This window comes from Barbatula barbatula (genome assembly GCF_947034865.1).
Source record: "Barbatula barbatula genome assembly, chromosome: 15".
NCBI classification, from domain to species: Eukaryota; Metazoa; Chordata; class Actinopteri; order Cypriniformes; family Nemacheilidae; genus Barbatula; species Barbatula barbatula.
Genome location: NC_136778.1, coordinates 6957244 through 6969486, shown reverse-complemented (window position 1 = coordinate 6969486; position 12243 = coordinate 6957244). Strand labels below are relative to the sequence as shown.

The window sequence follows — 12243 nt, the reverse complement described above, 5'->3', positions numbered from 1 at the left end:
GGCTTAACCCAACTTGCACAGTTGTCATTAAATCTCCATATATATCTCAAAGTCAAGTAAACGTGCATTGGTTTCAGAATAAGCGAACGAATACTGACAAACCTGAGTGTCTGTTTCGGGTGGCCATTCGGTGTTAATAAGTAAGTCGTATAAAATATTCTCCTCTTCGTCTTCTAGTTTAATATCACCTGCCATGTTTTCAATGAATTGTCCAGCGCCAACGTCACACTACGGCAGCCTGCGAAGTACACTTATAGGTATTAGCTTTATCTTGTAAATACCGTGACTGACAATTAAAAATGATTTCCAAAACGTGGATATTACAGAAACGTTTAATTGCTAATAGTAATTAGTTGAAGAGAGTAAATTAGCCTTTGTGTATATTTTTTAAATAAAAACAGAGGAACAAAAAGTAAGCAAGACATACCGGGAAGGTTTTCCATGTAACACTCTGTCAAACGCTATTCCACGTTACTTCCGGTAGAGATCATCGCAGGAGCTTGACAGTATGGCTGCGTTCTCTGGTAATATTGACTTGTCATTATGACAGGAGTAGTATCTTAAAACGTGTTTAACTACGATTCGTGTGTTTAACGTTACAATGTGTAAATCTGTTCGTTTTATCTTCCAGAAATGGGAGTGATGGCTGAAATTGCTCAGGCAGTGGAAGAAATGGACTGGCTGTGAGTTACACGATCTTATTTGGTTCTCTTACGCTAACGTCTCACGTCTCACATACGTTATTTGTTTATAAATAAATGACCCGATTATCCATTTGATGAGGTGAATGTTGATTTGATCCCCTAAGGTTGCCAACAGACATTCAGGCCGAATCTATCCCACTGATTCTGGGTGGAGGAGACGTGCTCATGGTGAGATGCTAATCGACTTCCAGTGCAGAATCTGTGCCTCTATGGGAGTCCTCACAAATATATAGCTTCTCAAGTGTATGAGTGTTATAGCATTGCCTCTGTTTTGTTTACAGGCAGCTGAGACTGGAAGTGGAAAAACTGGAGTAAGGTTTAAACATTTTGCGTTCGTAAATGTTTATAATTAACACAACAGTTTCTATGTTAATAAATATAAAAAAAGAAAATGGTAATGATGAAATGCAAAAATGAAGTCAATGTGGTTTTAGGCCTTTAGTATTCCAGTCATCCAAATAGTCTATGAGACCATTAAAGACCTGCAGGAGGGAAAGAAGGGACGCAGTGCTGTAAAGACAGGAGGAGCAGGTATTATACACCTTCCATAAATGACCTGGATGATCCTATTGCAAATAAAGTAGATCTCGATGGTCTCCATTGTTTGGTTAAATGTTGTTGTTGTTGTTGTTTGGTTTGTCATTGCCCTCCTCAGTTTTCAATAGATGGCAGATGAACCCCTATGACCGAAGTCCTGCATTTGGTAAGTGTGTTCCATCATTTAATACATCATATGTGTTACATGTAAATAGGCTCATTAGAAAACATCCAGTACTCCATTCTTCTCTTCTCTCTTTAGAAGATTGTGATTCAGCAAGTAGTTATTTTTATAGCGCACACCTTTTGTTTCTCCAGCTATTGGTCCTGATGGCATGTGTTGCCAGAGCAGAGAATTTAAAGAGTGGCATGGCTGCCGTTCCACCAAAGCGGTCACAAAAGGTTAGAGAACGTCCTTATTGTGTTTTAGTTTGTTTTCAAAACCAGAAGGATCCCTGGAAGATACATTCACCTCCTTTTTGTCTAGGGAAACATTATTATGAGGTGTCCTGTCACGATCAAGGGTTGTGCAGGGTGGGCTGGTCCACTAGCCAGGCATCACTAGACTTGGGTATGTTTGTTATGCCTTCCGGTCTGACTTTGTTACTGATCTAGCGATGTCATAATATGATGTTTGTTTTACGGTTTCAAAGCGATGTTTGTTTTACGGTTTCACTTTTTTTAGGGACGGACAAGGATGGATTTGGCTTTGGGGGAACTGGGAAGAAATCTCACAATAAGCAGTTTGATAGTTATGGAGAGGTACGGCGTGATGGGAGTTTTGGATCTGATGCTGTTTCAACCTTAAGAAGCGGTAGATGTTATTTACTGTTTGTGTTTTCCAGGAGTTCACTATGCATGATGTCATCGGTTGCTACCTAGATATGGACAAAGGTCATATGTCATTTTCCAAAAATGGTAAGATGTTTTTAATTATTATTATTTTTTTTTCTGTTCTTAGAGATGTTTTTTTAGGTATTGTGACTGTATTTCACATAAGGCACTAAAATTATTATTCAGATTTAAAAATATTTCTGAAGACATAAATAGTACTTTCAAATGATACGTTGAATACACACGGAAGTTGCTGTAACTGATTCCTGATTGGCTATCACAGGTAATGATCTGGGTCTGGCATTTGAGATCCCTACACAGTTAAAAACCCAGCCCTTCTATGCTTCCTGTGTTTTAAAGGTATACAACAACAAAGTTTTTGCTTCCAGTTCACACTTTTTGCAAAAATTTTGAACATTCTCATATATGCCACCTTCTTTTAACATGCATATTTGTGCCCTTAAAAGAACGCTGAACTGAAATTCAACTTCGGTGATGAACCATTCAAAAACCAACCTAAAGATGGCTATTCTGCCCTGAGCCAGGCTCCAGATGGCCATGTGGTCAAATCCGCCCAGACAGGTGAGCTTCAAATCAGATTTGATTGATTTATGCCTGCAGCGAATGTATTTGATTTATGTTTCCACCGGTCATTTGCTTTCGTCCTCAGGGAGTGCTAAAGTGACCGAGGTCAAATCCGGTTCCAATGCCCCTAGAGCCCTAATCATTGAACCGTCTAAAGAGCTAGCTGAACAAACTCTCAACAATGTCAACCATTTCAAGAAATATGTTGAGAACCCCAAACTAAGGTGAGATGAGTGACTGAAGAGTTTCAGTTTTGTTAATTTGGTGTGTAGTGAAGTGTTCGGATCTAAATATGTCAACACCACAGGGATCTTCTCATTATCGGAGGAGTGGCTGCTAAAGAACAGCTCTCCGTTTTGGAAAGTGGGGTAAGTGCCCAAATCTCTTAGACTCTTAGAAATTTAAAACAGGATTTTTTAAAAACAAAATGTGTTCTTTAAGGTTGATATTGTAGTTGGGACCCCTGGCAGACTGGATGATCTCATATCCACAAAGAAACTGGATTTATCCCAAGTCCGCTTCCTGGTGCTGGATGAGTGTGTATGTAAAACACCTTTAGCATACTTGTTTATCTGTTGGATGTGAAAAGTAGATTTTATAAACAAACCTACCTTAATTTGTTTCCAGGATGGACTTCTCACAGCTGGTTACACTGACTTCATTATGAGGATCTACAATCAGATCCCCCAAGTCACCTCAGATGGCAAGAGACTACAGGTGATTGAAGCTTTATGTACTTAGATTTACTTTACCTGAGTGTGTTGGGTACAGTTCTTCATTGGAGGACCTCTTATGTTGCAGGTGATAGTTTGCTCTGCCACGCTGCACTCGTTCGATGTAAAGAAGCTCTCAGAGAAGATCATGCATTTCCCCACTTGGGTGGATCTGAAAGGAGAAGATTCTGTGCCGGAAACCGTCCATCACGTGGTGGTGCCAGTTAAACCCAAAACCGACAAGTTGTGGGAGATGCCGGGCAAGAACCACATCAGGGTACACAATTTTAAGATCTCAGTCCAAGTTACAAAAAACATAGCTAGATGTTTATTGGCATATCAGTCCTGTATTTCCTCCGCATCGAATGTTTGAAGCTGTGTGTTAACCCTGTTGGAGCTAAAACCCTGTTGTGCTTTACAGACTGATGAAGTTCATGCCAAAGATGACACACGACCTGGAGCCAACAGCCCAGGTGAAAATCATCTTTCATGATCAGTTATAAACCTTTAAAAGGATCTGATATAAAATGTGCTTGTAGCTAAATCCACTTATACGGTTTTATATCAGAGATGTGGTCAGAGGCCATCAAGATTCTGAAAGGAGAATATACAGTGAGAGCCATAAAAGAGCATAAAATGGATCAGGCCATCATCTTTTGCAGAACAAAGATTGACTGTGACAATTTGGAGGAGTATTTTATCAGACAAGGAGGAGGTTAGCCCATTAAACACTCTTATCTAACAGCCATTATGTGCCATCAGGTCTGCATGCAAACATTTGAATTGTGTGACGATTTGTCAAATTGTTTCCTACAGGCCCAGACAAGAAAGGACACCAGTTATCTTGTGTTTGTCTTCACGGTGACCGGAAACCAAATGAGCGCAAATATAACTTGGAGAGATTCAAGGTAAAAAAGTGGAAAATATAAAGTAAGTTGAAGCGTTGAATAGCTTGCCTAATAATCAGAGTCACATGCATTTTTCTGTCGTCTATGCTTTAGAAACAGGAAGTGAAGTTTCTGATTTGTACTGATGTGGCTGCTAGAGGAATAGATATCCGCGGTGTCCCTTACGGTAAGAATGAAGGGCCGGTATTTCTATGTTTCTTATATGTCTGAAATGACCAAAAACCTAAGTGTCAAGTGTTTGCTGAACCACATGCACAGGATTCTGTGATATCATAGGCTGGTGAAAAATACCTCATTGCTTTTCTAACTCTGCTCACAATTGCAATATTCTCTTCTCTTCTGCAGTGATAAATGTGACTCTACCAGATGAAAAGCAGAACTACGTTCATCGCATTGGAAGAGTCGGCAGAGCAGACAGGTGACGTCTAACATGCTTTCATACCGACACTCTTTCTTGGTTATGCGAAGATAAGCATGCCTGTGCATTTACGATTACATTGAGTCATTCATGGATGTGTGTGATGTCACCACAGGATGGGTCTGGCTATATCACTGGTTGCTATGGAGAAGGAGAAGGCAAGTAGGAAGGAATTTTTTTAATAAGAATTTGTGTGTGTGTGTGTGTGCTAATGCAGTGTTTGTGTGGGGGGATTACACACAGGTGTGGTATCACAGTTGTCCCAGCAGAGGAAAAAGCTGCAATAATACCAGACTCAAGGAAAACGGAGGATGCACTATCTGGTATAATGAAAAAGAGGTGAGAACACTCTGTTGCGACATTCTGTATTTTTTTGCAGCAAAAGAGAACACAAGGGACACAATTGTAAACTTTGAACTAAATGCAAATCCAAGCAACTCTGACAGTCATGTTTATTTCAATTATTTTGTATAGTTGTTGTCTGAAATAGAGGAACATCTAAAATGCACTATCACTCAATGTGAACCTGACATCAAAGTACCTGTCGATGAGTTTGATGGAAAAGTGACTTACGGGCAGCGCAGGGCCACAGGGGGTGAGTGTGTTAATATGTCTTCCTTGTGTCCTGTATGCCTCTCTTCACTCTATTTATTGCCTGTTTCTATTACCTATTTCCCTCACGCACACCAGGTGGTCTTTATAAGGGCCATGTGGATATATTGGCCCCAACTGTACGGGAACTAGCCAACCTGGAGAGAGAGGCACAGACGTCCTTCCTTCATCTCTGCTATCTACCCAACCAGCTCTTCAAAGCCTTCTGAAGCTACCGGCACGCAAACTAGCACTCAAAGACATGTAAATGTAAAAACATGTATCACTAACCTTACAAAAAAGCATTTCATTTTGTTGTTTTCGCATGGTTTGACATGCAAAGAAATTTTTATTTGATTAAATACATTGAAAGGGCATAACATTTTGAGTATTTTATTCAATTTCTTTTTATATCTCAAAATATAGAATTTTGACTATTTTAATTGAGTGTATTCAGATGACTAACACCAATCCGACTAAGTACTAGTTTTTTTTGAAAATGAATTCCTTTGAGTTTAAATACTCGACCGTTATTGACACTAGGAGGCGCACTTGTCTTGATGGAGAGAGACTGACCGCCAGGAGGCCTACGTAACGCACCTTTTATGATTTGTGTCTGGAGAGTTTTTCTCTTTATTACAGCAGAGATCAGTCTAGAAGAGAGCAATTAAGTTAAAAGTCCTTAATAATCCAAAAAGGACAACTGTATATAGTCACCCGGCAAGCCTGTGCTTTTAGAGACTACCGTTTAAACTCAGATCACACACAGGACGTCTCTCTGTAATTACACCCAAACTAACAGCACCGCTTGCGTTTTAAACTAATCCACACACGAGACCACACGTACCTTTTCTTGGATTCTTGCCCTTAATCTGATTATATAACAGAATATACGTAGATCCACACAAAAGATGAGACATAATGGAGCTTGCCAATGTACAATCTAAACAAATCCTGAGTTTCCTGAGTCATAATTGGGCCCAGACTGAATCTGTGAACTTTCTCAGTTTCTGCTCACATTTGTTTGGAAAATCTGCAAAATTCTCTTGGAATTTTATATCGGGCTGCTACACTTTTACAGGTAGCTGTTAAAATAATCAATACACTAACATATTTGAGGGATTTCTTTTTTCTTCACGTTTCCAGCTTTCTTTTCATGTTATGTAACTGCAGTAGCTCCGTTTGTGTGCATGTGTGTTTCCATGCACACTTCTAAGCATCTTTGAGACTAAATGATTTCCAGCTGTCCAAGTGTGTCTTTATTTCCAGCGCTAACAATGACACTACATACATTTAAATGCCTTCACACACACATTGGCCTTTTGCTCTTTTCCTAAGCCTTGCTGTCTCAATTTTAACCCGTTCAACATGCTACTCGACAGACTAATGACACATTTCTGAATATTTTCTTATGTCTGAGCACAATTATCATCACATAAATGCTAAAAGGTGCGGACAGAACAAAGATTAGACGGAGTAACATTTTAACCAGGGGCCCGCGACAAGATGTGGGTTAAAGTACTGAGTCAAACAGGGGGTATGTAAGTTCAGTCACATTCCAGGAAGCTCTTACAGGTACCTGTAAAGCCTCCACCTTCCTTTTCCTCACAGATTTGACTGTTGTGAGGGATTTATGTATGAGCGACGGATTACGGTTTGAAAATAAGGGACAGGAAGTCCTGCCCACCAGGCCCAGGGCATTTACTCTGCACCTGGTAATGAGAAATGTCCCTGTGGCAGGTAACACAGAGTTGAGAGGAAGAGCGAGTGCTGTTACTACAATGCCTCTGTCAGGTTACAGGGTCTGGTATGAAGATCTTCAACAGAAAATCAAATTGGATTTGTGGGGTATAAATCTACTAATTCCCCCACTTCCACTTTAGCTTTTAGAGCAAACACTTGCTGCATATAGACACAATGTGATTCATGTTTTGGTTATGATAATCCTGCCCATTTTCACTGTAATGTATCTGAGTTACAACATGCCTTGATGATGTAAATGTGTCTTAACCAATCAGAGCTGTTTTTTCACACATAAATGAAGTTCTGGAGAAAAGAGATACAGGTAGAGCAGATAAAGGACACATTGGGCTACTGCAAAGAGGAAGTTCTGTAATCTAAAGGGAATTATCATGATTTTACGTCTATAATCTTAAACTACGAGCCTTAACTGCAAAAGGTGTGTGCGTGTACAATGACAGTGGTTCTTAAACTTTTTCGTTGTAAGACCCCTATAGAGTGCATTGCTTTCCAGCACCCCAAAAAAAGACTAATAATCTTAAATTTAGAATTTTAATTGAAACAAAAACGTATTCAGTTATATACATTGCTGGAACATCCGTTCTTTTGGTTGATGGTCTTTTATTCTGATGTTTGGTTACATAAAATCCATGATAAATTTCATATTGTATATATTTCATAAAATGCCACAAAATCTGTGTCCCCCTGGATCCATCTTGGGGCCCACCAGTTTGAGAGCCACATAGGATAAAACAAAGGTGCACGGCATCATACAGATATCATACAAAATGTTAGCAAGAGTACCAAATATTCAAAATATCTTCTTTTGTGTTTCGGGTGAACTATCACTTTAACCCCAGGGATTAATATATGCACCAATAAAAATCAGATGGATTAATGAATTACATAATCACACTCCAAAAAATAGCATTTCTTTTGATTTAGCATCACTTGATGACAGAGGAGGAAGGAAGCGGGAGGAGAAGGGGCGGGAATACTCGTAAATGCCCAAATCTTCAACCGTGCCCACATTAAACAAAATGGTCGGAGTTTAGTTAGTCACTAATGAACGGTTTATCTCACTTCACTTTATATCTTCTCTCTTTTCCATACCCATGGGTGAAATTCACAAACGTGCTTTGATCTGTTGCCAGACAGCACAAAGCACACACTGGGAAGAAGCAGAAGGGAAAGAGAGTGAATGATGAGGGGGAGGAGTAGATGGATTTCAGTTACTGTAAGCCTTTTAAACTCCAGATCCCTCAGGGGTCTCGGTAAACTGCATCAGAACCATAAAACCACCTGACAGACAGACAGGTGATACTTTAAATATACTTGACTATCTGAATATGAATCATGCAATATTGAAAAATCTAAATCAGTGTCCATCAGTGTATCATGTATTACGATCAATAGACCAGACCGGTTTCAACTTGTCGATTAACACCAGAACAGAGTAGAACAGGTAACCAATATTATCGACCCATTTATATTACCTGTCTAGGTTGACAACGTTTGTGAAAGTTTGTGAAAATGTTGATGTAGTACATGAAGAACATTGCTCTCTATCCTGACTCATCACTCTATATCGGTGAAGATGACCCTAAACCCAGCATGAACTCTGACCCGGGGCGACCCGCTTAGGACTGCGACCGGTCATTAGAGAGACCTCACGCTCATCCGTCTAGAGATCTGTCTGTTGCTGCACCCATGTCTATTTCTCCGCTCAACTCTCTGTTGTTCTGTCTCTTCTCACAGGCCAGTTCTCATCCATCAGCCTATGGATTCCTTCTCTGTGACACTCTGTCAATGCTGCACTCACTCTTTCATTGACCTCCCGTCTCATTCATTTGTTCTTTCTTTTGTTTGCATCCTCTGACTCAATCTATGCCTCTTATTTCACTCTGCTTGTTTGGGTAGCTAGTTGGCTTATGACTTTATGATTTATAGTTTGGTAAAAAAGTATCCGGCCTGTGGTAATTTTTCACGACTATTTTGTTCGGTTCTGTTTGGATCAGAACCTTTAGAAAGGATCAGAAACCGTTTATTAGTACACTCTGAAAATAAAAGGTGCTGTGATGTCATTCTTTAGGTTCTTTGTGGAACCATTCATCCAAAAAAAGTTTAAAACTTTGTTAGTTGAGAAAATAAACTTGTTTATATTTTTATCCCATCGTCAGAGTGCTTGTTTTAAGAATAAACTTATTTAACTTTTATATATAGGACTAAATATCTAAATGTATCCTGATTTAAGAATTTGTAGACATTTTTACTGGAAAACAAGACAAAAACATTATGTGTTTTGTAGTGTATGCCGCCCATTCAGCCAAAATTTATCGATAAAAGATACTTAGATAATTTCTATAAATTAAACTTAAATGGGGTATGTAGTGGTAATTTGATTTCTTTGCATAATATATTTTGTGTGTTGATGGTTAAAAAAAGATTAGGCAAATTATTAAATTATATAAAATATAAACTGTACAAAATATGTAATTCTATATGATATAAACAGATTTGGCATATATTTATATTCATGTATTACATACTTATTTTTTTCAGTTTTTATTTTGTGTTTCCGTTGCAACCCGTCCATTTTATTTATTCTGCACTCTAAAATAAAATAGTGCTATATCACACTAAAAGTGGTAATCATAACAGGAACCATATTTTGGTGCTTCCGTGGTTCTTTGGGATGACTGAGGTGCTATATAGAAACCATACAGGGGCTTAACAGGTTCTATATAGCACCTCAGTCACCCCACAAATACCTCTGAGGAACCACTGAATCCCCAAGATAGGGTGCTATATAGCACAAAGTTCCCCTATGATTACGAGCAAAGAATTACTATTATTAAGTGCGATATAGTGCCATTCTTGTCACGTGTGTAGCACCCATATGATACCATACAACGGCAAATGAAACACAAAATGTCTGTTAAAGCACGTTGCACAACCCACCCACATACACACCTAGACAACTCAATACCTTGTCTCTGATTTCACCCATAACATATTGCTCCACCACTGCATCTGTCAGTAGTGGGAAAGAGAGAGGGCTGGCGCCTAAATCAGAGCAGCTGTGTCTGCAGCTAACGGCCCCCGTGCTCATTAACCGCAGGAGCTGGACCTGTGCGACAGCCCCTATATCTCACTCACTGCAGCTAGCCGTTAGCGCTAACGATAAGATCCCCCTAACGCCCACTGGGGTTAACTGATACTCTCGGGCACTTCGTTTTGGGGGGTGATACAGATGGGGAGATGGTACCTTGCCTTTGAGTGAACCTGAGAATCCCCCACTTCCGGGCTAAGCTGTCATTATATGACTTGAACAATGAACGTACAAGTAAATGATGAGCCTGATTGTAGCTCAAGTAGAGAATTGTGCTATAAAGGTGATGGATTTGATTTCCATGGAAATGTCGTACTGATCAAACATGGTCTGAATGCATTCAAAGATTTTGGGGATAAAATAGTTTGCTTAATATGCGAATGAACAGCATTTTTGTGTATTGTATAAGTACGTGTGCATAAAGAAGTACACCTGCATCCCGTTTACTCTACCTTTATGATTAATGCATGATACCAAACAAAATAAATCATAGTTCTGCATAAAGCAATTCTCAACAGATGAGTCATTAACTCTACATTAATGTATTAAGTACTCATTTTCAATTATAAAAAGATTTCAGAATCCTTCTCCACCATCAAATGCACCGTCGCATTATGCCACTTTTCAAATGGATATGCCCTTTTACAAATGTCACAACTTCAAAACATGGGCAACGCTGAATTTACCACTTGTGAATAAGACTTTGAATGGTCATTTCATTACACTTTCTACTGTATATTAATTCAAACTCCACAGCGCAACAAAAGAAACTGAAAATGATCTCCCTCATCAGCTCTACAAAGCCATTACTGTCACTACCAGTCAGACACACACACATTATAAAACACTGACACATGCTTGAATCTACACGTATGTCCGTCCTTTGATTTACGTGTGTGTTAAGGGGGGTAGCTGAATTGACGGAAGTTCCCCCTACAGCGATTTGTCGTTTTTATCATCCTTCAGGGGGCCATCAGACATTAGACACATTGTATGTGTATATGTGTGCGTGTAGGACCTAATTGATGTCCAACCCACTACCCAAAGCCCCAAACTGACACTGGTGGTGACACCCCTCTATAGTGACATCAAAGAAAGTATATCATTGAAGATTACATTACATATTGAATATTACATATTACAAGTATCTAAAAAAGTTACAAGTTTATAATGCATTATATCAATATATACCCGAGCATTCAGACAGACATCCAGGCCCAAGAGCTCATAAGGAAAAAAAGAGGCCCTCCGGGCAGTTACAGTAAATCACGCACATCGTCTGGTTAGTCCTGATTTCAAGATGAAAAAAATCCAATACAATCCAAAGACAAGTGCAGACAAGCAGGTTTGCTGGGACTAAAACCGTACGAAATATTCCAACCGTCAATGAAAACGGGTCCTGATAAAACACGTCTCATATCCCACAGAGACGGGGTTTCATGAGGAAAAGGAATGAAACGAACCACCCAGGTGTGGAGACAGACCCAAACTCGTGGGAAAAGCCGTTGGAAGTTGCAGACAACATAAGCTCTCCTCGGTCGTTGACTGACACAGCGAACCGTTGTGACTGGAGTGTAGATTTACTGAACCAAGAGCAGAGGTCTCAGACTTACTTAAACCATAAATGGGTGTTTCTGCAACTAAGGCCATGCTTTTGAGTCCCAGCAGTGACATTTTAGATTTATGTCAATATGTGTCATGATGCTTTATAAATATAGTCACAAGAAAAATAGAATTAATGATTAATGTGATTTAATATAAAATTATAAAGCATTTATAGGTCCAAACATCATTTTTGTTCATGTCCCACAACTCTGGTCACAATGTTAAAATACTTAAAATAAGTTAATTGAATTGCAATTTGACATTATTTATATATTTCTTTGGATTATTTACTGATCATTGTTATGATTTTTTTCAAGAAAATATGCCCGTCCCACACATGTACCGCAACAGTAAAAATGGCTTTTATTATGATATTTCTCAAAGAAAAACAAGTCTAGTTTCTATAGAATCAGAAATTACACCATAAGCACATTGCTGACGGCTAAGGCCGCCTCACAACGTCACTCCCAAAATATCATCTTATCTGTGTCAGTAT

The 12243-nt window shown here is 39.1% G+C and overlaps 2 protein-coding genes across 4 annotated transcripts in view; one reads left to right on the top strand and one right to left on the bottom strand.

Annotated features, from left to right (window-relative positions):
* nbas (NBAS subunit of NRZ tethering complex) overlaps nt 1-226 on the bottom strand; it is a 149309-nt gene extending 149083 nt beyond the window's left edge. For 2 of the 3 annotated variants that reach the window (XM_079475561.1, XM_079475562.1), the window contains exon 1: nt 103-223. In XM_079475561.1, the coding sequence (XP_079331687.1) occupies nt 103-195 (93 nt within the window). In that variant the 5' untranslated portion in view covers nt 196-223. Of the gene's footprint in view, nt 1-102 lie in introns of all 3 variants that reach the window. The other variant, XM_079475560.1, reaches the window with a different exon arrangement.
* Nucleotides 205-6538, top strand: ddx1 (DEAD (Asp-Glu-Ala-Asp) box helicase 1). The gene is made up of 26 exons (XM_079475563.1): nt 205-524; nt 632-683; nt 809-872; nt 986-1015; nt 1139-1235; nt 1360-1407; nt 1560-1643; nt 1729-1812; nt 1927-2003; nt 2087-2159; nt 2359-2435; nt 2543-2657; nt 2746-2884; nt 2968-3028; nt 3102-3200; nt 3288-3377; nt 3462-3650; nt 3795-3846; nt 3942-4088; nt 4190-4281; nt 4375-4447; nt 4627-4699; nt 4815-4857; nt 4943-5038; nt 5174-5294; nt 5390-6538. Exons 1-26 carry the CDS (start codon nt 509-511, stop codon nt 5518-5520), a joined length of 2223 nt encoding a protein of 740 aa, XP_079331689.1. The 5' UTR covers nt 205-508; the 3' UTR covers nt 5521-6538.
* The last annotated feature ends 5705 nt before the right edge of the window (nt 6539-12243 follow it).

What these genes read in the sequence shown, in the direction of transcription:
- ddx1 (XM_079475563.1), top strand. An exon ending in GGTCAAATCCGCCCAGACAG is followed by an intron (nt 2,658 to 2,745) that starts GTGAGCTTCAAA and finishes TTTCGTCCTCAG; the next exon opens with GGAGTGCTAAAGTGACCGAG. An exon ending in GCAGCGCAGGGCCACAGGGG is followed by an intron (nt 5,295 to 5,389) that starts GTGAGTGTGTTA and finishes CACGCACACCAG; the next exon opens with GTGGTCTTTATAAGGGCCAT.